The 26716-nt window shown below is 49.9% G+C and overlaps 2 protein-coding genes across 10 annotated transcripts in view; one reads left to right on the top strand and one right to left on the bottom strand.

The window, feature by feature from the left end:
- KSR1 (kinase suppressor of ras 1) overlaps nt 1–26716 on the top strand; it is a 170322-nt gene that overhangs the window by 88724 nt on the left and 54882 nt on the right. The window lies entirely within an intron of this gene.
- Nucleotides 12185–15692, bottom strand: LOC119513751 (phosphoglycerate mutase 1-like). The gene is given in 4 exon segments (XM_037809185.1): nt 12185–12800; nt 12802–12965; nt 15330–15429; nt 15553–15692. Coding segments are annotated over 4 exon segments (1020 nt in total).

Below are 26716 nucleotides of genomic sequence, written 5' to 3'. Positions count from 1 at the left end.
GCCTTTTTTTTTTTCCTAAAATATATAGGTCTTTAAAAATGTCTAATGGGTTAGACCTGTGCTGTCCAATATGGTAGTTACTGGCTAGTAAACTCTTTATATGTGACTAATCCAAACTGAGATGTGCTGTAATTCTAAAGATATGCTATACATTGAAGGAGGTGCCAATTCCAAAGACTTGGTATAGAAAAAAGAATGCAAAATAAGTTAAACTTTTTATACTGAGTATATGTTGAAATGACACTATTTTAGGTATTTTGGGCTAAATAAAATGTTACTAAAATTAATTTCCTATATATCTGGATTTTATTTTTTGAAAATATGGCTACTGGGAATTGAAAATTACATATGTGGCTTAGATTCTGTTTCTGTGGGACAGCACTGTTTTAAACCAGCCTGAATAAATTACGTCCAGCTCTTTTTCACTTAACGTGCTAACCAACACGTTTTCCCCATGTTTTGACACTTACTGAACTCCTCTGTTGTTGGATACAGAGGTTAATTCCAATCTTTGGCTATTATGTATGGCACAGTGGTTAATATTATTGTTTATGACGCTACTTGTATCCTTTGGAATTTTCCCTCCGAGAGATTCCCTGACGGGAAGCAATAGGAACATAAAAGGCTGAACCAGGCCCCTCCTCTTTTCCCATGTCTGCTCCAGTCGGAGCCTCTGGCTGGTTCCTGTCATGGGTGGGGTGAGGGGGGTGGGGGAGACCCATGGGAGCACAGAGCTGTGAGCCCTGGGCACCCGACACTGCTGGCACTTCAGGCCCTCTATCCATGGCATGGGCCGGCCTTGAAGAAGCTGGCGGAGAGGGGCTGGGGACGTGGAGCTTGAGGGAAGCTGCTTTGTGAGGAGAGTTTCCTTGAGCCTTGACAGGCAGGTGCACACCTGCACACACCCAGGTATAGTGAGCCCCGTAGCTCCATCCACCTCCTCACCCGCCCACCTGCCTGACAGTTTCTGCCATACGAGAAGGCGTACAGACATGCACTGGCTACTCCACGGATACAGACTGGTAATCATGGACTTGGTGGCTGTGAAGAATTGTCATCTCAGACCCTGACCCCTTCCCCACCCTCCTCTCTCCGTAAGGTCTCAGGGCTTTTGGAGCAGATGGAAAGCCGCTTCTCCTCACAGTCAGGTCTCTAGTATGCAGAAGGACACCGAGGCCCGGACCAGTGGAGTGACTCGTCCAGCATTTCAGAAGAGGGCCACCGGTTCAGCGAAGCTGAGGGACTCAAGGGGTCAGAGCTAGGGACAGGAACAGGCTTGAGATTCAGACCCATGTCCTCTGCAATCCAAACTTCTTTTCTTGGCCCAAGGACATTTTCAGTAGATGTCTTCAGCCCCTTGAGGGCTCTTCCTCAGGTCTCCAGAGCTCTGAAATGTGCAGGGGACCTTCCACCTGCCTGCTTTGAGAGAGGAGCGAGGTGTTCCCAGGGCAGAAGCTGGTACCTTGAGGGCCAGCAGCAGGGGCTGCTTTGGCTCCCGGACAGCTGTGTGGTGGCAGCCAGAGAGAAGTGGCCCCTGAGCAGCCGGGACAGGGGTCCTCCAGCCAGGCCAAGGCGGAGCAGGTAGTGAGTCAGGTGGTGTTTGAATCTTGAAGGCACATGCTAGGCATCAGAGCTGGGTGGTAAATGAGGGGCAAGCTCGCTTGTATCCTAGCCCAAAAGCCAGATGGGAATCGGGAACCAGGATGCTGCCTGGCATGGAGGGCTGGGGCAGTGGGCTAGTCAGAAGTCCATGGGCAGCCCTGTGGGATTGAAGGGGCCAGGATGAGAAAGCAGGAGTGCCTCCGGCTGCCCAGTGATCTCTTCACTGGGAGAGCATAAGGCAGCTCAAAAACCACCATGTCGGCCCCATGGTTATTAATATCCCCTTACACACATACACACACACACACACACACACACACACACACGTTTTTTTCCTCAGCCTGCCTGCCCCTCTCAGTAAAAGGTACCATTGTACAATTATCCACTTAGTTGCTCAAGCTACAAACCCAGATTGTGCTCAATTCCTCCCTTGTTCTTACTCTCATGTCCCATCCTGCAGCAAGCCTGTGGGCTCAGCCCCCTAACATTGCTGACCTGTCCTCCTTCCTCCGTCTCCACCACTAGCACTGTGGTCCATTTTCTCTTTGCTCAAAACCCTGCAGTAGCTGCTTCACTAGTCTCCCTGCTTTATCGTTTACCCTCTTTATCCATTTTCCACACAGCAGACAGTGACCATCCAGAAACATAAATTGGATCGTGTCTCTCCTGCTTAGAGCTCTTCAGTGCTGCCCATTTCCCTCAGGATAAAAGCCAGATGCTTTACACTCTGTAGTCCCTGCCGCCTCTCTCTGGCCTCATCTTGCTCACTCCTTTGCTGGCTCTGATCTGGCCTTTGCATTTGCTGTTCCCCTCCCTGGAGTGCTCTTTCCTTGATTCATCCCATGGATCATTCTAGGATCAGGGCAACTGTCACCTCCTCCAAGTAGTCTTCCCGGATTATCTAATCCACAGATCACTCCTACCTTGCTTCTCTATCAGTACAAAATAATAAACTATTAGTTTATTTTCTCAGTGGCTCCACTTTCCAAAGTTATCTAACTTACTTGTTGTAAAGGGTCTGTCTGGCTCTTCTGATGGAATCCACGCTTCTTGAGGTAGACCTACCTGGTCGGATTTGTTTGCCACAGTATTCCCAATGAGTGTTGGGCCTGATACAGCATCTGTTTGATTGAAATAGATAGATGGATGAATATGTTTATTGAAGGAGTTTTGGTATTCAGTTAAAATCCTGACAAGGCCACTATAGGACCCACAGCCTCCAAAAGCCACCATCCCCAGATAGGCCCAGCTGCTGAGTCAGCCTCCGGAAATAGCCCCAGGAGAGTTGGTGCCCGAGGGGAGAGGGCCTTCGCCGGGAAGGCTGGGGGTGGGCAAAGTGGGGGAATCAGGGTAACCAGGAGGCCTGGGGCACCTTCTGACTGTACCAATGGCTCCTTTATTCAGGGACTGTGCTTCCAGGAGCCCAAGCTGCCCTTCGGTGGGAGTCTTCATTCAGGTTATAGGACTGCACCAATAACCTCCACAGAGACCTTCAAAGCCAGCAAAAACACAGCCTGTGATGCAGTGCTGCATCTTTACATGTGTTGGTCTCATTTGAGCGTCCCAGCATCCCTATGACGCAGCTGCCATTTCTTTCATTTCACAACTGAGGAAGGGGACCTCAGTGGGGTGCAGTCACTCACCCAGGGTCCCAGGGTCAATGGAGAGCAGAGCTGGATGCACCCCCAGACCTGACTCTCCAAATCTTCACTCTTGGGAAAGCCTGGGTTCTCAGCCTGGCTCTGGGGACCTGGGCAAACCCTTTCACCTCCCCGAACCTTGGTTTCCCTCTGTGTAAAATGGGGGAATAGTCCAAGCACTGCTTTGGAGGATGAAGTGGTTAGAGGCCTGGTGGCATTCACTGGGATGGAGGAGGGGAAGTTAAGGCAATTTCCCCACCCATCCTCAGCTGCTGTTACTCCCCAGTGAGAGGCAGACCCAGCAGAGAGCACTGGAGGCTTGTGCATGGTGGCAGCTCTAAATCAGCGCGTGGGGAGTGATGGGAAGGCCGGGAGCAGGGGCTGGCCAAGGGCAGTTTTCTAAATCCAGAGTGATGGGGCAGTTGGCCCAGGGCTTGCATGGGGAGACTGGGCCTCAGCCTCCCACCCCTCAGCTGTACAGAGGATTCCCAGAGCTCTCCTCCCAGCAGGGTGTGGGGAAATGAAGTTGGAGGGAGCGGGGAGCAGGAGCGCAGTAGGCCTGACAGCTTTCTGTGTGGGTTTTAAGAATCATGAGACTTACTTTCTCAAAAGTTCTTTTTTCCTTCCCCCATCTCTCAGGCCAGGGCAGGAGTATTCTGACAGAATAGGCCGTATCCTTTAGTAAAACCCCTTCTGACCGGGGCAGGTCCTGCCTTCCTGGGGGTCGGGGCTCTGGAGTTTCTCCTTGCTGGGGAGGGAGCACAGCGAAGGAGGGGCCCAGGGGGTGGGGGTCTGTTTTATTGTTTCTTAACCCATGCAGTTGTTTGGATGCTGATGGCTGACACCCACACCCCCTCCCCCTAGGCTCTGATGGGTCCTGTGTGGTTTCAGTCAGAATTGGTTCTAGAAGTTCTGCCCATCAAAGACCAATGTAAATTTTAGAAGCAGCTAAAGTTCCAGCTATCATAAAAACAGATTCCTCTCCAAAGTTGATTTCAGAGAGAGAATCCTTTGACTTCTGAATCTCACTGTAACCACTGGTTTTGTTTTTTTTTTTCTTTTTTTAAAACTTTTTTTATTTTAGAATAATTTTAGATTGACAGATTTCCCATCTATACCCTCACCTGGTTTCCTTCAGTTACCATTCTGCGTTGCTTCGGTACTTTTGTAAACACTAAGCAGATAGCACTGGTACCTTCTATAACTCCAGACTTGATTTGGATTTCACCGGTTCTTCCATGAGTGTCTTCTTTCTGTTCCAGGATGATTCAGGTACCAGGCCGCCCTTGTTGTCATGCCTCCCCAGCCTCCAGGGACAGTGCCTCAGTCTTTCTTAAGTTTTTATGACCTCGGCAGCCTTGAGGCCAGGTGTCTTGCAGAATGTTCCCCAATCCAGCGGCAGGTGGTGTTTGTTGGGGTTATGGGTTTTTGGAAAGAAAGCAATACAGGCGAAGTGCCCGTGACACACATCACATCGGGGGTACTTGGTATCCACGTGACACCACTGGGGGGTTCACCTTCCTCGCTCAGCTAATGTAGTGTTCCCAGGTTCCTCCCCTGTAAAGTTACTTTTGTTCCCTTTGCCTCTATTTAGAAGCCAGTCAGCAAGTGTAGCCCACCCTCAGGACGGGGTAGGGGGAGGGCCTATGCATGTTATTTGGAATTCTTCCGTAGGAAAGAGTTGTTACTTCTCCCCAATTTATTTATTTATACAGTTATTTAATTATATCAGTTTAGACTTATGTGTACTTGTTTTATACTTTGGGTTTTAATCCAGTACTGTGTTATTTATTTTGTGCTCAAATTGTTCCAGCTTTGTCTACCGGGAGCTCTTTCAGGTTGGATCCTGTTTGCCTTTGACATGCCCCATCCTTGTGTGTGAGTGTGTTTTAGCACTCCTTACTTTCGGGCACTACCAGATGTGTATAGACTCATCTTGTATTTTCCCTGCCCTAGTCCTAGAATCACCTATTTTGCCAAAAAGTCCTGCGAACTATTAAAAAGTTAGTTTTTTTTCGAAAGTATGCATTCATTTTAAAGCAAAAACAAAACAAAATACAAAGTCCATCAATCAAGGAGAGAAAGTGAAAGAAATCCCTGCCTCCCCGTTTCCCAGGAGTAGCCACAGGTAACGGTCTCTGCTTATCCTTCCGGACACTTTCTAGGCGTCTCATGGCTTTGTGTATATTATCCTTCTTTGCACGCACAGAATTAGACTAGACATTTGGTTCTGCAACCTGCTTCTTCCCTTTAATCATCTATATGTTCTGTGATTACGAACAACATCCCCAGAACATCTTTGTACACCTCTGCGTTTGTGTAGGGAAAAAATCCTGGAAATGAAATTGTTAAGTTGAATTTCTACTGATGTTCCAAATTGCCCTAAAAATGCAAGAAAACAGTCAGAACAGTTTTTGATTGTTTTCAGCCAGGGCTGAAAGAGAGACTCTCATTCCAGTCATCCTTAGACCAGACAAACTGCACACATATTTTCCTGAACTTGTACTTGGTTAGGAGATAGTCAGGACCCCCTCTCCCCACCCTCACTGTGTGTTCCCCAGGCACACAGGATGAGACCCAGAGAGGAAGAGGAGAGGCCGTGCTCCCTGGTGGTGCCGAGCAGTTGCTGTGGAGCAGGGCCCTGGGTCCAGCCTGCTCTGGTCCTGCCTCAGGAACCCGTCCAGGATGCCCAGGCCTTTGTGGGATGGGGCATCCTCTGCTGTATCCAAACAGGTCCTGCTCCCTGGCTGGAAGCCAAGTGGCCTTTGCCTCCTGGCCTGCCCCAGTGCCCTAGCCCTCCCATGGCTTGGGAAGCACCAGTGGGACAGCTCGGTTCACACTACGTGGGAGGAGTGCCAGGTCCTGCTGATGCCATCACAGCACAGCCCCAGGATGGGGAGAGGGGTTCCCTCTGGCCAGCTTTAGAAAGGAGTTAGAACCCGTCAGGATCTGCAGAAACCTGGCCCAAGAAGTGGGAAAGGATCTTTATGGCTCTCTGGGGGGCAGAGATTTGGACCAAAAAGCAGCACCAGGCCAAGGAGGGACTCACAGGGGGTGTGGGAGGCTGGGAAGTCGTGGTGGTGGCTCGTCTGTTCCCAGGCAAGAATTATAAGCACCATACCACGTCCACCTGCTAGAATTTGCAGCATGGTCTCTGCAGGCCCGCTACTCCATGGGCACCACAGGTGTGCCACAGGTACCCACTGCCTCTCAGAGCATGTGTCTGGTGGAAGCAAGATGACCTGAGTACCTGTGACAGCGGCTTCCCAGGTGTGGGTAACAGGCAGGACCCCAGGGTGTTACGGGTATCTAGAGTAGGCCCCTCTGCCAAGTTACTTCATCTCTCTGGGCCTGTTGATACACCTGAGAAATGACAGGATCGGATTAGATCATTTTTAAGTCCTTTCTTTCCACAGAAGGTGTGTTCTTCTAAGGAGCTAAGGAGCTTGGAGGGAGAGATGTTATGTCAGGTCAGTGGTGCAGGGAGGCCCCATGGAACAGTGCCCCGTCCCCCATCCCCTCCAAATAGTGGCTTTGTCTGGTAGTCAGATGTGTCTGTTTTCCTACAGCATTTATGACCACTCCTCCCTCAGAAAGGATTTCATAACTCAGTGGTTTTCCCACTGGGCTCCTACGTAATGTTTGAGTCCAGCAGCTGGAGCAAGTTCTCCAGCACAGATGAAATGATAATCTTTCACCTCTCCCTCCCTCCAAGTTCAGGCCTTTCTCCCAAGGATTTTGGACAAATCTTCCTTGTGTCTCTTCACCGTTTCCTAGTCCACATGAGAAGTGAGTAGGAAGCAAACACAAATCCATGGACAATGAGAAATGCGAGTTAAACGTTTTTTTCCCAATACCAAATGGAATACAGAGGTGTTATAAAATAAGAAAGCAAAGGCCCGCCTTCCTCTTCCACTTCTCAAAAACAAACTCTGTGGTTAACAGCTTAGTAGGGGTCCCTGCCAGAGCTTTTCATGCATTTTATAATCATTTAAATAGACACATACACATTTTGTTCCCCTTTCTGTTTGTCTACTAAAATGGAACCAAATAATATATAACATTCTACAGGTTTTTAGTCTCAATCTCATCTCTGTGTTAGTCCATACACATCTACCTCATTCTTCAATAGTACAAAAGCTTAGTTAAGGTTTCCTGAAAATATCTTATGAATGGCTGCCCACCTGCATACATAGATGCCTGTGGTGATGTCTTGGTAGTTTTCTAAGGTCCAGCACCTAAGTGAGGTTGAGAACCTGTGCCTGGGGGGTGCCTGGGGGGGTCCTGGTGAAGGAGTAGCTGAGGAATGAATGAAGTTACTGTGGGATGGATGCTGGGCTGTAGACATAATGTTCCAGTTTGCTAATGCTGCTGTTATGCAAAATGCCAGAAATGGGTTGGCTTTTATAAAAGGGGCTTACTTGGTTACAAATGTATAGTCTGAAGGCCATGAAAATGTCCAAATTAAGGCATCAACTCAAGTATACCTTCACTGAAGGAAGGCCAATGGCGTCCGGAAAACCTCTGTTAGCTGGGAAGGCACGTGGCTGGCATCTGCTGATCCTGGGTTGTGTTCCAGCTCCTCTCTCAGCTCCTGTGCCTTCTTCAAAATACTGCTCTTTGGGCGTTTTGTTCTCTCTTAGCTTCTCCAGAGTAAAGTGTCAGCAAAAGTCTGCTTTCGATGGCTGTCTCCAGAATGTCTCTCTTGGCTGTAGCAAGCATCTGGGCCTGTGTGGCTCTTTTTAAAGTACTCCAGTGACTTAATTAAGACCCATGTTGAATGGCCGGGTCACACCTCCATGGAAATAATCTAATCAGAGTTATCACCTACAGTTGGGTGGGTCACATCTCCATGGACACAACCTAATCCAAAGGTTCCAACCTAATCAAGACTAAATATATCTGCCCCCAGAAGATTGCATTAAAGAACATGGCTTTTTCTGGGGACATAATATATCCAAACTGGCATACATAATTTGGGGTATTTCTTTCTCAGGTGTCTGTCTGTCTGTAGGGGTTTATTTTTAGGGGTCCAAATCCAAGCAGCAGAGCAGGTTCTTTTTGCTAAGCTGTCAGTGGTCAGTGCTGAAGGACCTGAGTGTCAAGCCAGTTGGTCCCCCAATATGACTTGCCCCAGGGCTGCTCTTTGCATGGTGGCATTTGTCCCTGCAGCCTGTCTGCGTTCTCTGCTGACCTAGGCTCCTCATGGCTTCACAGCTGGGCCCCAAGTTGCCCTCAGGAGCACACGCACACATCAGGTGTGTGTGCAGCCCACATGTGTATGTAGTCTCCTTCCTTTTCAGTACTGCCTTTCTGGGGTCAGTCCCTTGGAGTTATCTAAATGTTATTTCAGCTTTTGTCTTTCAGTTGGATAGTGTTTGTGGTCGGAAAGTTTCCAGGACCTAATAATGCCTTTCTGCTGGGTGAAGAAGGGGGATGGAACTGGATGTGGATACAGGGCGATTGCTGGGTAGCAGGTTTCTGGTATGAATGAAGTGACCCTGCACTTGTTTCCTGTTCTTCCCACGTGTGCCAGATCTCGGCCTCTGCAGCTCCAGAGTATGCTGCGGGCATTTCTGTCCTGTGCAGCCTCTGATTCTGCCTTCCTTCCTTCATCTGTGGATGCTGAGAACAGCTTGGGTGGTGCCTTCTTATATTTGCCCAGACACGAGAACTTTCTCTAGAGCAGCGCTGTCCAGTAAAGCTTCCGGCAACAATGAAATGTTCTGTGTTGCTTTAGCCAGTGTTGTAGCCACTAGCCACGTGTGGCTATTGAGCATTTGAAATGTGCCCAGTGCAGCTGAGAAACTGAAATTTAAATTTTATTTTAATTAATTTTAGTTTTAACATATGGCTAGTGCCATATTGGACTGTGCAGGCCTAGAGCCTGCAGGGAGTGGGCCCTATGCTGAGAGCTGGGGGGCTAACGATACTGTCCCTGGCCCCAGGAGCTCCCGGGCTTGGGTGAGGCAGGGCCAAAACATGTGATTCTAGAGCTGGGCACCAGCTGCCCTAATGGAAGCCAGCTTGGAGTCTGTGGGGGCAAACCCACTTTAGTTAGGGAAAGACCAATACCAGGGAAGGCTTCCCTGAGAGCTGAGTTAGGCGGATAGGAAGAGGAAGGGCGCACCAGATGGAGGGAACAGTACATGCTGAGACCCTGAGGTGTGAGGATGCTGGTACCATCCTCATCGGAAGTGTTATTAAAAGGGCCACTCGTGTGTTGATAGGGGTTGGCGTTTTATCTGGAGGATGATGGGTAGCTGATAGAAGTATCTGGTGTGTGTATGACAGAGAGGGGAGAATGGATCGGATTTGTTGTTAAGGAAGATAAAACTACTAATAGTGAGATGGCCGGATTCATCCTGGGGACAAGTGAGAGGTTGGTGGGGGAATGAGGAGCACCTGGTAGAGGAGGGTTAGAGGAGTTAGGAACGAAGTTAGGAACGAAGGAATGAGCACAAGAGCGAGCTCAGAGGCAGACACTCCCCTGCTCCCCAACATCTGGAGTCACACACGATGGCTATTTCCAGCAACCTCAGGTTCCACAGCTTTAAAAAAGAAAAAGAAATCACAGCTTCATTTCTGGCTGCAGCTGGGGAAATGATTTCAGAGACTGCTGGCATGGAGCCATTTTTTTTCCCCTTCAGCAGTTTCCTTGTTGGACATTGTTAACGGAAGTGGCAAGTGCTGGCCGGGGTCAGTTGTAGCGGGGAGAGGGGTGTGCTGCAGCACCTGGGATTCTAGGGCAGATGCCACAGTCTACACCCAGGTTCCCCTGGTTAAGCTCTTGCTGGTGGTGTTTTTTGAGCTGAAGACGCAGGCAGGTCTGGTAAGGGGTATTTCACTGTGGCCCTGACTGGGCAAGTTTCTTTTTCCCCTCTTCTCTGTCTGGAATGCCCATACTTAAAATGAGGCCTTCTCTTGGAGGTGAGGAAAAGAGCTATCTGATTTCTGCCATCGTCTTAGTTCCTAGAAATTTCTGAGCCCACTGGCTGGGAGTGGCTGCATAGCTGGGCCTCAGCAGTGTGGGGGGAGAATAGGTAAGATCTGAACCAGAAAAATGAACTGGTATTTGGCTCCTAGGGTGTAGCTTTCATCTGCATGAATCCTGTCCCTCTCCCTCCTAGCCTCTCTTCCCATCCCTCTTCCTGTTGGTTCCCAACCTCTCCCTTTGGGAGGCAGCAGCCTGGCTGCTCTATAGCCTTGCTCTTTGGCAACTGGGAGTCTCCTCAAGATGCAGACATACACCCTTGCCTGGCCTTATGGAGGAATCTGTGCAGATGTGTCAGACTGAGCAGCCCGGACTGCCTTGGTAATGAGGAATTGAGATCCTGGGAGCTGGGCACAGAGCTTTCCCCAGGATGGGGAAATGGAGGTCTGAGCAGTGGATGGGCATGCCTGTGTCCCCCAACACTCAGGAGAGAAGGAAGGGAGCAAACTAGAAGGCTAGCCTTTTATTTATATCATCCTAATACCCTGGAGTTGGAGGGGGAGGCACTATGGGGAAACTGAGGCTCAGAGAAGTTGAGTGACTTGTCAACATCACACAGCAAGCTGATGGCAGCGCCAAATTCACTCAGGTCCTTGTGACTCCAAAGCCTGGCCTCCTCCCACATGACTTTGCCATCTGACAACTAACCGAGAATAGCCCAGCCTGGGACTACCGTATGCAGTTATGTAACTGAATTAACCTTCTTGCGTCTCTCCTGCTCTCTCTCTGTCCTCTTTTTCCTCCCTCCTTTACATCCATTCATTCTACATCCATTGATCACTTACCCTGTGCCAGGCACCCAGCTAATTATCACAGGGGAGTAAGTGATGAATAAAATAGTCCTGCACTTGGGGGGCTTAGTGTGGTTGGATGTACATGTCTGCAAAGAGCCCTCATGTAGAGCTGACTGATGGGGCCTGAAGGGAGGAAAGCATAAAATGTGCCAAGATACAGAGCTAAGGGCCTGCTTCTGTGTTTTTCCCTCTCCATCCATTCATCCCTCCATCCACCCAATATGGACTTAGCACTTTTTTTTTCTTTTCTTTTATTGCACATCACTCCCTTATTATACTGATCTGGAAAAAAGATTTAGTATAGTTATGGCCAAACTGAGTACTGAGCCCAAGTGGTAGGGCCAGGCAACCAGGACATGATTCAGAAATCAGACACAGTGAAAGACACATTTGGACATGATCAAGAGGCATTTCACTGTCACAAAACAGTGGAGAGAGGGATTCTAAAATACACAGCAGGATGGACTCCTCCTACCCGCCTTAGAAGTCAAGGAGCTAACCCCACAGTGGTGAAAGGAATGGCTTTTCTGCTGATGACCACATGTGGAACTATTATTTCAACTGCCACTAGAGACCCTAGAATGGTTTTTGTATTGTTTATATATATTTTGTAAAAGTAAATGTAACACGTAAACATTCAGGGTTCATCCCAACCTTCTGGAGCCAGCTCCTCTGGGGTCAGGGAGGAAATAAGTTGTTGTTTTTTTTTTAAATCACCATGCAGGTTACATTCATCCTCCACTGGAATGACTAGAGCCCCCCAGTGACCGACTATAGAACAGTACAGGCTCGCAGGGACAGGAATAGATGCTCTTGCTTCCTCTCATTGGTCACACCTTAGCATGGTTCCTTCCTAGCTCATGCTTTAGCAGGTTCTTAGTAAACACACCACTCACAGAAACCCCAGGGTCACTAGCTAGGCCCTGGACTGAGGACCCATGCCCCAGAGGAGCCATTCTGACTAGATTGTATGATTGGAGTGGGTGCAGGAAAATAAATAACTGAAATGAAAATGGGAGCCACTGGTCCCCATCTGTAGCTACAACTCAAAATGCCTACGGATGTGGTGAGTGTGACAAGTGTAGGGTACAGGTGTAGAGGAATGGGATGGGCAGGGAGGGTGATTCTTGGGATAGTAGTCTGCCAGCTTGCCTTCACTTCTTGGCCTTGCCCTGGGCAGCCACAGCTTCCATGGCCTTATGCACAGTCTCTTCATTTCCTAGGAACTGCATGGGCTTGATGGACTTCAAGTTCTTGTCCAACTCGTAGACAATTGGAATACCAGTGGGCAGGTTCAGCTCCATGATAGCCTCTTCAGAGAGACCCTCCAGATGCCTGACAATGCCCTGAAGACTCTTGCCATGAGCTGCAATCAATACCCACTTCCCCTCCTTGATATGGGGAACTATTTCTTCATTCCAAAAAGGCAGGGCTCTGGCAATAGTGTCCTTCAGACTCTCACAGGAAGGTAGCTGATCTTCAGTGAGGTCTGCATACCTGCAATCCTTACTGATGTTACTGTAGAAGGGATGGTCAGGCTCCATTGGCAGTGGCGGAACGTCATAGGAGCGCCTCCAGATCTTAACCTGGGCTTCGCCATGCTTGGCAGCAGTTTCTGCTTTATTGAGGCCAGTCAGACCCCTATAGTGCCGCTCATTGAGGCGCCAAGTCCTCACTACTGGCAGCCACATCTGGTCAATGGCTTCCAGCACAGCCCATAGGGTCCAAATTGCTCTCTTCTGCACTGAGGTGAAGCAGATGTCAAATCTACCCAGCATCTTGCAGCGCCTGACCACCACGCTTTGCCTCCTCATGCCCTGCTGGGCTCAGGTCGGCATCGTACCAGCCGCTGAAATGGTTCTCCAGGTTCCAGGTGCTCTTGCCATGCCGGATCAACACTAGCTTGTAGGCGGCCACGAGAGCGGCTTTGGGATGCTGCGCGGACTAGGGCTCGCCGAGATTCTGACGTAGCACTTCTTACATGCCAGGTCCTGTTCTAGATGCTGAACATGAGTTCCTGTCCTTATAGAACTTACATATATCACTTTCTCCAATTGATGAAGTAATTTATTTTTCTGATCTTGAGCCAAAGTTCCCACATGTAAGCTTTGTAGGGATGGAGGTGCCTCTGGTTTCTAGAAGTCTGGAAAGTCATAAGCATGTTTTGCCTACCTCTGTACTACTTGGTATTTTCAACATTGAGCCCATCCCCTTGATGCTTTGGATTTCTGGGCTCCTAAGATCAGCGAAAACCGACTAGATTGGAAGCGCCTCGCAGGTGGGGACCCAGCTATTTTGTTCATTGCTCTATTCCTGGTGCCTGGCACATGGTATGTGTCCTTGTTTAATGACTGAATTTGAATACGATTATCTAGAGAGTTTTTGTTTCTTGGGCCAAGGATGTTTCAGGAACTCTCATCCGCGCCAGTGAAGGTGGATCTGCAGGACTCTCTGGGGAGGGAAGGCTAACTGGCTGCTGATGGCCGACTGAGGCCCGGGCATGTTGGGAGCCAGGCTCCTGAGCTGCCTCTGGCTTCTGTTCATAACAGACTTTTTATCACTGGCCTTGGACAAGAGCATTGTGCCTGCAGCTCTGCCATGAAATGGCTTTGCTTAAGTGTGCGCCTGAGCCTCCTTGGGGCTCCCCAGCTCCTGGGCTGTCAGCTTTGTTTGGTTCTTCCTCTAGAAGCCTCCTCAAAGGCCAGACAGCCCTAGAACAGATCTGACCAGCCACATATCATTGGGAAATTTTTGTGTCAACACTGTACCACACTGTTTTAATTCTTATAAAAGCAAGAGTCTCTTCTCTCATTATCCTTCTTTTTTCGAATACTTCTGCTCATAAATTCCAGTGGCCCCTGCTTCTAGCTATGTCTGCCTTTGGGTAGGCTAAAATTCTCTGGTTGGAATGCAGGATTGCTTAAGACTGTGACCTCTGGAAGTAGATGGCCCAGAACCTGGCCTTTGGAGGCAGGCAAAATCCTGGCTTTGCCACGTGCCAACAGCGTGACCTTGGATAAGTCCCTTAACTTCTGTGAGCTTGTTTACTCATCTGTCAGTTGCTCTAGCTAGAAACTCAGGAGTCATTTTTTTACTCTCTCTGCTTCCTCACCCTGGATTAGCAAATCCCATGGGCTCCATTTCCAAATATATGTCCCAAATCCATTTGTGTCTCTCTTTTCACCACTGCCACCTCCCTAGTCCTAACTACCAACCCCTGCGTGGACTTCTGCAGTAGCCTCTTGTGTCACTTTCTGGTTCCACTCTTGCCCCTCACTTCATTCCATTCTTTATGAGCCACAAGTAAATGTCTTAAAACCCAAATCTGATTAACTCACTATTCTAAGTAAAATCCTTTGACAGTATCTTGTTGCACTCAACATAAATCCAAACCCCTCCTCATTTTCTACGAGGCCCTGGACTATTTGGCATCTGCCTTCTACCTCTACATAGTCTCCTGCCTCTCCCACTCTTCTAGTGCTACAAGATGCTGGATTGTTTCTTGTCTTAGGCCAGGGCTTTGTGCGTTCTGTTCCCTCTGCCTGGAATTTCTTCCCAGTCATGGCAAGCACCTTCCCATCCTCTGACAGGAGCTGAGAGGTCAGCTCCTGGGAGAAGTCACCCTGACTAAAATTAAATGCCCCCCATACCCACCACTTCATCTCAGTGTGCTTTTTCCTTTTTAGCGCTCATTCACAACTTTCAGTTACATTTTGTTTACTGTCGAATTTGTTTTCTAGTCTCTGTTTCCCACGGGAATGTAGGCTCCCCAAGGAAAGAGACTATTGTCTTGTACATTTTGTATTTCCAGCACAGAGTCAAGTGCCTGGCACACATGGGTCAATCAATAGCTCCTGATGGGTGGAGGGATGGATGAATAACATAATACCAGGGCACATAGTAAGCACTCAGCAAGTAAAAGCTGCTGTGGTCTCTTACTTCTAGTTAGAACTTTTCTGTAGCAAGTTCCAACACTCACCTCAAGCTGGCTTAAGCAAAACAGAGACTTTTATCAGCTGAGGTAATAAAGGTCGGGGAAGTCTGGCTGCAGGGGCTCAGATGATGCTGTTAGGGCTCACTTCTCAGGCTGGCGTCCTCCACGTGGCGGGCGGGAAGGGCACAAGCAGCTGAGCCCCACTTCCTTCCAACCTAGCAGCGCTGGCCTGCGTGGAGCGCCTTCCCCTAGGACTGTAGCGGGAAGATCCCGGGCTGGGCTCTGATTGGCCTGGCTTTGGGCACATGCTCGCACTGGAACCAATCACAGGGCTAGGAAGACGGGGCACTCCGATTGGCCCAAACTGAGGCGCGGGCCCCGCCCTGTGGCAGCCGTGGGGGCGCGGCCTGAAGGATCGGGGCCACCTGCTCTCGGGAATGTGTTGCTGGAGGAAAGACGGCGCTGCTAACGGGCGGAGGGGGCACGCAGAAGCACCCTCAGTCCCGCAGATGGCAGTGACAGCCACTCCTGCGGCTGCCGCCTCACCCCACCCCCACCCTGACCCGGGGCTCCGTGGAGATGGGTCACCTGGCTTTCCCCGGGGGGTCCCGGGTGTGACCGCTGTGCCTCCGTTTACCCATCAGTGAGCGGAACTCTTGTCTGTGTGAGGGTGGGGCCAAAGGCCTCTGACGTAGCCACGCCTGGCTGGGGCCGGGGGTCTGGATCATTGTTGAGCTGAGCCCACCCCCTGGGCCCCCCTCCCGTTACCTCCGTAGCGTTCATTTTTATCAGCCTCTTTCGTTTTCCTCATTATGAAAGTAATAAATGTTTATTATAGGAAATTAGAAACTGTAGGAGAGCAAAGACAATAAAAAAAAAAAATCATCTGTAATCCTAATCAGAGACAGTTACTGGTGTTTGGCTTTTCAGGTTTTTTCTTAATACCTAGTAATTTATACCTATGTTCATTTTCAAGATGTGAGAGGTATAGAAATTAAAGAAAATAATGTTAGTAACCGTTTGTTGATGAGTATCTCATTTAATCCTCCCAGTAATCTTATGAGGCATGCAATGTTTTTATTCCCAGTATACAGACAGGGAAACTGCGACTTAGTGATGTTATCACTTCCTGAGGTCACCTAGACAGGAAGTGGTGTCCAGGCATGCTGGCTCCACAGCTGGGGTCACAACATATATATATTTAAATTCTCATATTTAGGATCGTGTTGTACATTTTTCTCTGCAGTGCCTAAACATCTCCTCCACCCCCATGACCCTCTAGTCACTAATAGACAGACACTTAACTATTTGTATATTTATTCGTTTACATATAGTAAAAGTCAGTGTTCAGGGTATACAGTTGTGGGAGTTTTTGACAGCTGACTTTTTTTTGTTCTTTTTTTTTTTTTTTTTTTAGCATCATTTTAAATGGCTATCTTATGTGCCATTTAAGGGACCTGCTGTGGTGTGTGTGGCTCTGCATGTGGGTGTGCAAACTGCCCAGCCCCAAATCTGTGAGAGCTGCTGGAGTGACTGGGGGGCAGTTGGAGTTCATGTGGGGGTGGGGGTTGCCCCAGATGATTCATTTGGGGGAGGGAGAGGATACCGTTCCTTGATGACTCAGTCCTACTTTTTGGCGGGGGCCGTTGGGGCAGGGAAAACCTCTGTCTGTGACCTGGTGTCCCGGGTGTCTGGGGCGCTCATGTCCCAGCCCCCTTCAGCAGTGCCTCCAGAGCCTGTGTGTCTCACACCCAGCACCTGCTCCGGGAGGTATGTGCTGACTCCCCAGCTCCAAGCACAAACTATTTTTGGCCACAGTGACTGTTCAGTACAGTCATGAAAACAGAAACCCCTCTCCCTTCCTCCTGCCTCGTTCTTCCCTGGGACACGGCAGCAGGGGCCGGGGCTGCCGGGGTCCCAGGACCCAGGTCCCTCACCATGCACTGCCTGTGGAGCTGGGTGATGGCCAAGGCTGCAAGGCGCGCGGGGGCCCCGCAGCCCGTGGTGCTGAGAGAAGCACGAGGACTGGGCTTGCCCAGGCTGGAGGGCTGCGAGGTAAGCACTGGGTCTGGGGTCAGGCAGCCTTTTCCGGAGTCCCCAAGACGGGCATGTTTGTCTCGGCTCTGAGTCCTTCCTTTGCTAACTGCCCAGAGAATGCAGCTGGGGAATCTGCTGGTCAGGGTGAAATGTGACTTCTGTCTCATTTTTCATTCTCTGTCTTTCCTGGGATCAAGTGGCTGGGGGAAAAGTCAGACTCTTCCTGAGATGGAGCTTCTCCATCCCTCTGATGCTAGTAAATTGTTTTTGGTCTTTTAGTGCTTTGGGTTTGAACAGGACACGCTTATTTTGAGCGTGCTCCTTTGGCAGGAAACTTAAGAAACTGGAGATGTGTAGGCCGACCCAGCCCCCGCCTCTCAGGCCAGAGAGGCAAAACGGCCTAGAGCTGTGCGTCCTGGCTTTGGAATGACCCAGACCAGACTCCAAATCCAGGCTCTGCCGTTGACTTGCTTTGACCTAAGGTGGGTGACCAATTCTCTCTGAACCTCCGTTTCCTTAGCTACTGAGTAGTTGTGCTTAGGCTGTTTAATGAGGGGTGGCTGTACCAAGTTGTTACTTCTATGATTGGGCTACTTTTGAAAAGAGGAAATGTATGGAGAGGCTGCGTAGGAATCTAATGTGCCACAGCCTTGTGTGCATCTTGGGCCTCATCCCAGATCCCGGGTGTTTCGGGGGTAATGTAGATGATGTAGATTTGCCTTTTCCTTTCAAAAAGAAAATTATGCACTGTTACCAAAGTGGGAGTGGGTAAGAACATGGAGTTGGAGATTTCTGCCCACCTCCCATCTTTTGAGCCTCTGAGACTTTAGGGAGACCTGCCAGGTTCGGGGTGAGACAGGAGCCCAGACCCTGTTGCTTCTGGACTGCCTGGGGCTCTTGGCCCATGAGACAAGCACGTGGCTTGGCATCCCTGAGAACAGCCGCCTCTGGAGGTCATTCTCAGGGCAGACCTCATTGGAATTTTCCTCTTGGCTCACCTCTTGGACCAGCTCAGAAAACCTGGAAGGAATGAAACCCTTCCTTCTCAGTAAGGAATGCCCACCATGGAAAATGGAGAGCTCGCCTAGGAGCAAGATACATCCTGGTGTTGGCCAATGCAAGGGGGAGCCTGGGCAAGTCCCCTCTCTGGGTCTTGGTTTCCTCTGAATGTTGGACTGGATTGTCCCTGATGTCCCTTCAAACTCTGACTTTAACCTTGGCAGAGAAGGGGTTTCTTCTCTCTTGTCTTCCCAATCTCATGAATATTCATTGGCCCCCTTTCCAGCCCTCAGAACCTGGTAGCTATGGTGATGACCTCCTTGGCCATCCGCTCAGGGGCTCCCTTGGGCACCCATAGCTTGGAGGCTTGTTGTTGCAGTGGGGCAGGAGTTGTTTACAGGGTTTTCAGAAAATTACTGAGAGAGGCTGCCTATCTCCACAATCTCCTGAGAGGTCTTGGCCTCCTGGTTGGACATCCGTGGGTAGCTCTGAAACAATGCAGCTCTTGTGCTCAGATGGAGGAGCCTGGTTCTCAGGTCTCCAGCTCTGGGCTCATTCCCTGTGCCCTGGCTTTTCCCCCCACCTAGACAGACAGACACACAAGCCAAAGGACGACTCTCACATGCTGAACACTGGGGTGCCCGCCTCTGGTGGAGGATGCTTTTTTGATTTGGCTCCTGGCCCTGCGGTAGCTGGGGCCAGTCGTGTGACAGGGCCCTAGAGCGAGGACTTCTTGTTGTGCCTTGTGGCCCATTTGCCATCCTGGGCACTCCCTGTTGCAGCAGGCCTCATGGACTGAATTCAGGGCTTTCATTGTGCCGGCTCGGAGGAGTGGGTAAACAGCACACTTGTCTAAGAATTCTTTTGAATGCTGTGTTTGACAGAGGAGAGTTGGAAGGGAAGAAGTTGGGAGACCGGCTGCAAACTGGTGCAAACATGGCCAAGCCAGGGAGCCTCTGTTGACTTGGCAGAGCTGGGATTTCCTACGGGGACATAGTTTTCAAACCAGACCTTGCTTCCTGCACCCTCTGCATAAGATTTCCAGGCATCCCAGTTGGCCAGGGTGGTCCCAGTTCAGGCCTGTTGTTCCGGTACAGTTACTCACAGCCCACCCCCACCCCCCTTTTATGCTCAGAAGTGTCCCTGGGGAGATGGGACATCAGATGGCCACCCTCCCTATGCAGGCTCTCCTTTATCCCATAGCTCTCCCCCCAACATATCTGCTCATTCCTCCTCACACCTGCTGTTTCAACAAGGACATTGGGTAGCAGATGAGCCAGGGAGGGTGCAGTTCTGGGGCAGCTACTGCAGGGGTGGCAGAGGGCAGGCAGCGAAGGGACTTCCTTCCCCTGGCTTACTCAGCTCTGGCCCTGCCACACTGCCCTGCTTTGCCTAGGACGGGACTTTCCCATTTACTCTTTCCCCAGAAGCCAAGCTTCACCCAAGGATTAATGTAGCCTTTCAGCTGTTGGCAAACCCAACTTGTCCCCATCTTTTGAATGTCTTTTTTTTCTTTTTAAAAGGATTCCATTTTGACTTGCATTTTATTGTGGGGTCTTTGGAATGATACTCAAACCCACACCAGCAAACATCCTGGGTTTGAGAACTCCACCCAGTGGAATCTGACCCATCTCCTTCCTCCATTTTGGAAACAGCATGTATTCAGGGAAAGTGCTGCCCTTGAAGCCAGAGAATGTGTGTGTGTTTCTCTTAATGCTGGGCCTGTGTGGACATTTTCAAACAGCAGCCAGGAGGAGTGATTTTGGAATTATGAAAGCATGTGGACGACATAGAGTAAGATGACAAAATGCAGGCCACTCAAATGGCAGAGGTGAGCCTGCTGCCTTGGGGCCTCCCTCCACGTTCCCCTTCTGCTGATTCTGTGCCGTCAGCACAGAAGGTGGCAGAAAGAAAGGAGCAGGAGCATTGAGGCACAAGGCCACCAGGAGCTGGAGCCCAACATACGTGGTGTCCAGCAAGTGTTTGTTGAATGGCTGCATGACCCACTAGATCAGGGATGTACAAACAACTGCCCTCAGGCTAAACCAGTCTACCTCCTGTTTTTGTGCATCCTCACGAGCTAAGAATGGTTTTTATATTTTTTAATGGTTGAAAAACAAAATAATATTATGTGACTATTTCGTGTGAAAATAACATGAAATTCACATTTCAGACTCCATAAATAAAATTACAGGAATACATTTGTTTTATGTATTGTCAATGGCTGTTTTCAAGCCACAGTGACAAAGTTGAGTGGTTGTAACAGAGACTGTATGTCCCACAAAGTGGAAAATATTTTCTCTCTGGCCCTTTACAGAAAAAGTTTGCTGATTCTGCACTGGATACCTCAGGATCAAAAGGAGGAAGAATGTGGCATTTCTATGCCGAGAGCAGGGAGAGGCCACCAGATAGGCTTCTGGGAGGGCAGGGTGGGCCCTGCACAGCCCCCTGGGGTGCCAGTGCTGGCTGGGGTGATAGGATCTGGTTGGAAAGCACCAGTCTTCTCCAGGAGGTAGAAAAGAAACTGAGGGGCAGCCGGATGAGAGCCTGGAAGGCAGGCTAAGGGGATTGGAAAGGAAGGTGGAGACCAGCCCTGCTCAGAAGCCTCCAGGAGCTGCCTTGAGTCGTGCTGCAGGAGCTCACGCTAACTGGCCAGGCTGGGCCGGCTGGATGGGAGGAGGTGGAGATGGCCATGCCCCGGTCCCACCACTGCAGCTGTGTGGCCCTGAGCAACTTACCTACCCTCTCTGAACCTTAACACCTACCTCAGGGTGTTCTGAGGATGGCATGCGCTGCCCTCTGTAGATTATCTGCAGAGTGCCTGCCTGGCTCACGAGAGATGTACAGTTAGTGCTCGTTACCCACCCCCCTTGACCCCCTCCCTATCCGATTCTCTCCTTTGGCCTGCATCCCTCCCCCTCCTGCTTCCCACCCCACCCCGCTCCTGCACCATCCTTCTGAGGCTTTCAAGCCCAGACAATACCAGTGCATAGGCCAGAGACAGCTGATCCCTCAAGACAACATTCTCATGCTGATGACAGCCTGGCTCCCCACTCTGTGAGCCCCATCCTGCCCTGTGGAGGGGAGGGGCCAGTGCATGGGAGAAGGCATCTCCAGGGGCATCTGCCAGATTGGGGTTGAGCCAAACGTGTGTGGACCTCGTGAGAGGACAGGCAGGGAGGTCAAGCCCCGGGGTGTAGCCCTGCCCTGCCCTGGCTGCAACCAGACCCATCTTCTGAACTGGGTGTTCTCTAACCCTTTCTGCCCTGGGCTGTTTTGAGCAGACTTCTGGCCCCACAGCCTGCCTGGCCTCATGGTCCCCACCCCCAGAAATTCTAATTTGATTGGTTCAAGGCAGGGCCCTGGCTTCAGTATTCTTTTGTAAAGCTCCCCATGGAATTCTAGTTTGCAGCCGGAGTTGAGAGCCACTAATCTGACTAAGACAAACCCACTCATTTTACAGATAAGGAAACAGAGGTCCAGAGTAGGGCAGGGACTTGCCGGAGGTTGCAAGGACCAAGTTCCAGCTCTTTCCTTCATTGTTGCAGCCAGCTGGGAAGTGGTGTGGAGAAGCTGGGGTTTGTCCTGACTTCTCCCAGGAGGGGGCTTTGCTCTCCCTATTTCCTAGGGGTGAGATGGTTAAGAGACTGGGCCCTGAACCAGTCTCCATGCAAAGCCAGGGTCCCCCAGCTTTCTGCTAATCTCCAAGGAAACCCAGGAAGCTGCCTGACCCAGGCTCCTCGCTACCCTGTCTTTGCCTCCTGGAATATCTGAAGATTATTATCCAAGTCTTGTCCCTCCCTCTCTCTCAGCGCCAGTGGTGGGAAAGCACAGGAAGGTGCTCCCTGGCTGACTCCAGGTGTGTAGACCCCCAGCTGGGCTGCTATAGAAACCCCCTTTTGCCTTGGGGCCTTCCTCTCTGGGCCCTGACCTCAGAAGGATGCACAGGGTCCTGTATGTTGCCATCCACATCTGGCCGCTGTGGTGAGACCTGTGCCAGGGAAAGCATCTGTGGTTAAGGACTCAGTGTTACTTAGTACCCATGGCTAGGGAAGTTGGGGATGCAGCCGCTCATGTGTTCCAAGAATCTAGACTCTGTAAGTGGCCTTTGAGGGCCAGCAGTACTGACCAAAGCAGCAGCCCTTCTTTACTGGCTCATCAGTAGCTCTGGGATTATAGTGCTGCATAGAAGCACAACGTATGCATTTGCTTCTTGGTGTCCCCTCAAGCTGGGCCTTTTCCTGAATTCTAGCTTGAGTGTGGCCCACACACAGCCATTGAAGCCCCCAGTATTTTCATGGTCCCCCTGATGACCCTCGGTGACAGCTAGCACTAGTTTCTAAGTATAGACCCAGGCTGCCCCGTTGCTGCTGGTAAGTCCCAGTATAGTATTTGATACCCCACTGGCCTGAGCTGCCAACTTACCCAGCCTGGCCTGTGACACCAGCCGCCGCCAGCCGCTGAAGGGAGGGGCAGCCGTGTTGGGCCAAACCCATCCCCGCCTTCTGCTGGAGAGAAGGGAGACCAGCAGTCTCCTCTCTGCTGATGATACAGATGTCACAGCACCGTGCTCCACTGATTCTGCTCTCTCGTTTTTATCAGAAAGAATAACTTAACGTCATCCTCTGGAAAACATAGATCATGGCTCAAGGGAACAGAGCAGAGAACCAGGGGTTCTCTGGAGCTCTCACCATGTTCCATGTCTTCACTCTCCATCTTGCATGCTCCCGTGCTAACTCGGAGTCTCATTTGAGCCAGGGCTTAGCATCTCCAGCAACGGGCTGGACATCCGTTTCTTCTCTTCTTGGTTTCTAGTCTGTGTTTTCTTCTTTAGACAGAGCTGGGATCGGGTGGAGCAGTAGTTCTTCTCGAAGCAGCATAGATGCCCAGACTTCATCTCTCCTCCAAAACTTGGGCACAGAGAGCACACCCTTTGCCTTGCCTTTGAGTCAGGTTGGCACCTTTTCATCTGTGTGCTCCTGGGAAAGTGGGGTGCCCTCCTGGGGTCTTGGGGCTTCTCAGAGCTGGTTCACTTCCCAGGTTATTGGCAGGCCTGAGGTTTCACTCTCAGCAGGTGGTGAAACTGATTCCCTGATTTACTTTCAGAGGTTAGCCAGGAAAGTTTTAAGTGAATTACTCTGGTTTGAAATAACTTCCCACCTCAGACTTGGATGTACAAGTCACATGGGTGAGTGAGTCCCATCAGTGTGTGAGGTTTAGGGGTTACTTTGCACCATTACTTAAATCATGATACTCAGACGTATCAGGGCCACCTCCAGGGGCCGTGGAGGCACTGGCCCCCCCAGCCTGCCCACCGTCTAGCTGGAGAGCCAGGCGAGAGTTGGGGGGATGTGTCTTCTTTGTATAATGGGTCCCCTGGTTCAAGTTTGCCTTCTCCATGGGCTTTCCCCTCTTGATTAAATTAACCATGGCCCCCAAAGTTGGTGATGTGCCCCCCCCCTCCATTTGCTTTAGAAGCTGCTAAGTGGGCAGACCCTCAGACACCATCAGATTTTCCTTACGCCGCCCATACTGGGGCCTCAGTGTGACCCGTGGATGTGACTAGTTTTGCCTGCACAGATCTGAATTAGTTGTCACTGTGTAAAATTCTGTGATTTTAGAATAAAAATTTCACTTTCTTGAAAAAAACAGAAGATCTGCCCCCCACCTCCCCCAATAACTGGGTGCTGGCAGAGGTTGGGTTTCTGATTAGCATCACCGATACAGCTGTCGAAGTTCTCATTGTCCAGGAATGAGGCAAGAGGAGGGTTTCTAGTACCCGGATCTCCAACAGCGGAATGATCAAGGGGCCACACCCCCGTCTCATTTCTTCCCAAGGCCCAGCTGTGTGGCTTGTGTGTTTGGGACCCCATTTTCTCAGGGAACCTGTGACTGCTGGATATTTTCATTGCCTGCAGCTGTTAAGTAGAGTGGGGTGGTCCCCCCTCCTACCCTCAATTCAGAAATCCAAGCCTGCAGGGAGCAGGGATTGGAGAATGGAAGGAACAGCTCCCCAGCATTGATGACTCTAATTAATGATGCCGGCTGGCAGGTTAAGCACTCTATGTTTGTAATTCTGTTGAATCCTCACCAAACTATGGATGTGGAAATGCAGTTTACCCCCAAGAAAGCGATGCACAAAGAGGGTGAGTTACTTGTCCTGGGAGAGGCAGGGGCAGCTCCGATCTGGGGCTGTGAAGTTAGAAAGTGGGATCCTGGATTGGTCCCGCCCCCCAATTTGGCCTTGCTGGCCCCTTGGGTGCTGGTTTGGATTGGAGCATAAAGGAGGCAAAGGAGGGGAGCAATGGAGGCCCCTGCTGCCTTCTTTAGGTGGACAGACTGATGATGGAAGTGTTAGGGGAGCAAGAGAAAATTCCAGCTAGTTTGCTAGTTTTAAGCTATCCAGGAATACTTCTTTTTTTTTTTTTTTAAGGGAATGAATTTGGTTTTTAGGGGTTTTTGCACTTGCTTGAGGACAGACACTGTTCCACTTTACAGTGCAGTATTCTCAGAAAGTAGCTAGAAATTGACCACTTTGGAGCTGTGGAGTGTCGGCCTGGAATCACTGATGGAGGCTTGGTGTCTGGCACATGTGGGCTTCGACTCTGACCCAGCCATTTGTTAGCCTGCGTCAGGTGAGGTCTCTGAGCCTTAGCAGAGTGGGCTTACCAGCATCCACTGGCTGGATTTGTTTTGAGTGGGCAAAATGTATACAAAATGCTGGGCATATTGTGCCTGGCACATAGTTTTAATACGTATTGCTGTTATCTCAAGAAACTGAGCCTTGGTGGGCGTGGGGTGAGGACAAATAGAAAGAAAGGACCCTACTTGCATTATAGTTTGGTTGGTCATTGGATTGGTGGCTCCCCATCCCCGGTGGTGTCATGCGCAGACGTGGCCCCTTCAGGGATACCACGGCGTCACCACAGTCTGTGTGGGTGACCCACGGAGATGGTTGTGCAGCTGTGTGAGAGGATCACTCCACCTTTACTCTTGACAACATGGTCTGGTTGCTTTTCATAGTAAGACGAGGGGAAAAGATGTCAGACCTGCAGTTCGGTGAAGAAGAATTACTGGAGATAGAGGAACACATTACTAAATTTTTAAAAAAAGGCTTCTGTCATTGGGACTATTATCTCATCAGCCTGTTCTCTGTGCTGTTCTTATCAGCAGTTTCCTGTAACACTTCAGTTTTATCATCTGGAACCATTTCTCACAACCAGGGATTTGCCCAACCAGTGAAATTCTGGGTGCTTCTATGGGCCTGTTTATTTCTCAGTTTGGTGTGATTCATGAGATTCTTACCCACAGCCCAGAGACCAAAGAATATTTGGCGAGACACAAAGGCACCCAGCATGGCCTGTGGTCTGGGAGGGAAGGGCTTGGCAAAGACCCCTCACCTCTGCCCAAGGGACTTAGGGCCACTTTCTTCATCAGGTTCAATCTTGACATTTGAATCTAAGATTTACAGCAGCACGGATTGACTGATCACAAATTCCTCTTTACAAATAAAATAAGACACAACTTTCTAAAGTCATTGAAAATCAACTTTGTTCTCAAAACCATGAGCTTTATATGAATCATTTGCTATGGTATATTGGGCCTTCTCTGTTATAGAAAATCTGGAAAATACAGAAAGGGGTAAAGAAGAAAAAGAAATCCCCAGTCCCACCACTGGCCCCATGGTTCTGTTCTTGGCCATATCTCGTGGTGGTGTAATTACTCGTTTTGATGTCAGTCACCCCCACTGGACTGGAAGCCATTTGAGGTCAAGGGTATGCCCCATGGTTCTTTGTCTCTGCTATAGGCTTGGTATCATGCCTGGCTCAAAGTAGACATGAGTCTCAGCTGAGGAATGAACATGAGCTCTGAGGCCAGTCAGGCCTGGATGAGAGTTTTCACTCTGTGTTAGTTTTCTGTTGCTACATAGCAAATACCACAAATTTAGCAGCTTATAACAACACAAACATGGTGTGTTTGTGAAAACCTTGTGGATCACACTCCCTTTATCCAGTGTATATGGATGGATGAGTAGAAAAATGGGGACAAAAACTAAATGAAAAATAGGGTGGGATTGGAGGGGTGATTTGAGTGTTCTTTTTCATTTTTATTTTTTATTCTTATTTTGATTCTTTCTGGTATAAGGAAAATGTTCAAAAATAGATTGGGGTGATGAATGCACAACTATGCTCATTGTTCTGTAGGTCAGAAGTCTGGGAGGGGGCGTCACAGCCCCTGGAGGGGTGGGGAATGAGGGGTTGGAGGAGTGTGGCTCTGTTTGATTCCTTGCTGAGGATCTCACAAACTGAAGTCAGGGGGTCTGCTGGGCTGACCTGTAACTGGAGGCTCTGGGGAAGAATCCACTCCCAAGATCTTTCAGGTTGTCGGCAGGTTCCTTGAGGTCCTGTTTCCTTGCTGGAGGCCAGTCTCTTTCCTAGCGGCCACCCCATCCCTCCTTGCATGGCCCCTTCCTTCTTCAAAGCCAGCAGCGGTGCACAGAGTTCTAACACTTCAAATCTCTGACTTTCCCTCCTCTACCAGCCAGAGGAAAGTCTTTGCTTTTAAAGGACTCATATCACCTAATCATAGGAGTAACACCAGGGGGCAAAGTTCACGGAGCCATCTTAAAATCCTGCCTGCCCACTCTGGTGGACATTCTTAACACTTTTTAGGTTTTATTGTTTTGGAATAGCTGGAAATGAATACCTGAAACTAC

The sequence above is a fragment of the Choloepus didactylus genome, chromosome 18 (genome assembly GCF_015220235.1).
Source record: "Choloepus didactylus isolate mChoDid1 chromosome 18, mChoDid1.pri, whole genome shotgun sequence".
Lineage (NCBI taxonomy): Eukaryota > Metazoa > Chordata > Mammalia > Pilosa > Megalonychidae > Choloepus > Choloepus didactylus.
The sequence above is the reverse complement of the archived record's forward strand: the minus strand, read 5'-3'. Positions and strand labels throughout refer to the sequence as shown.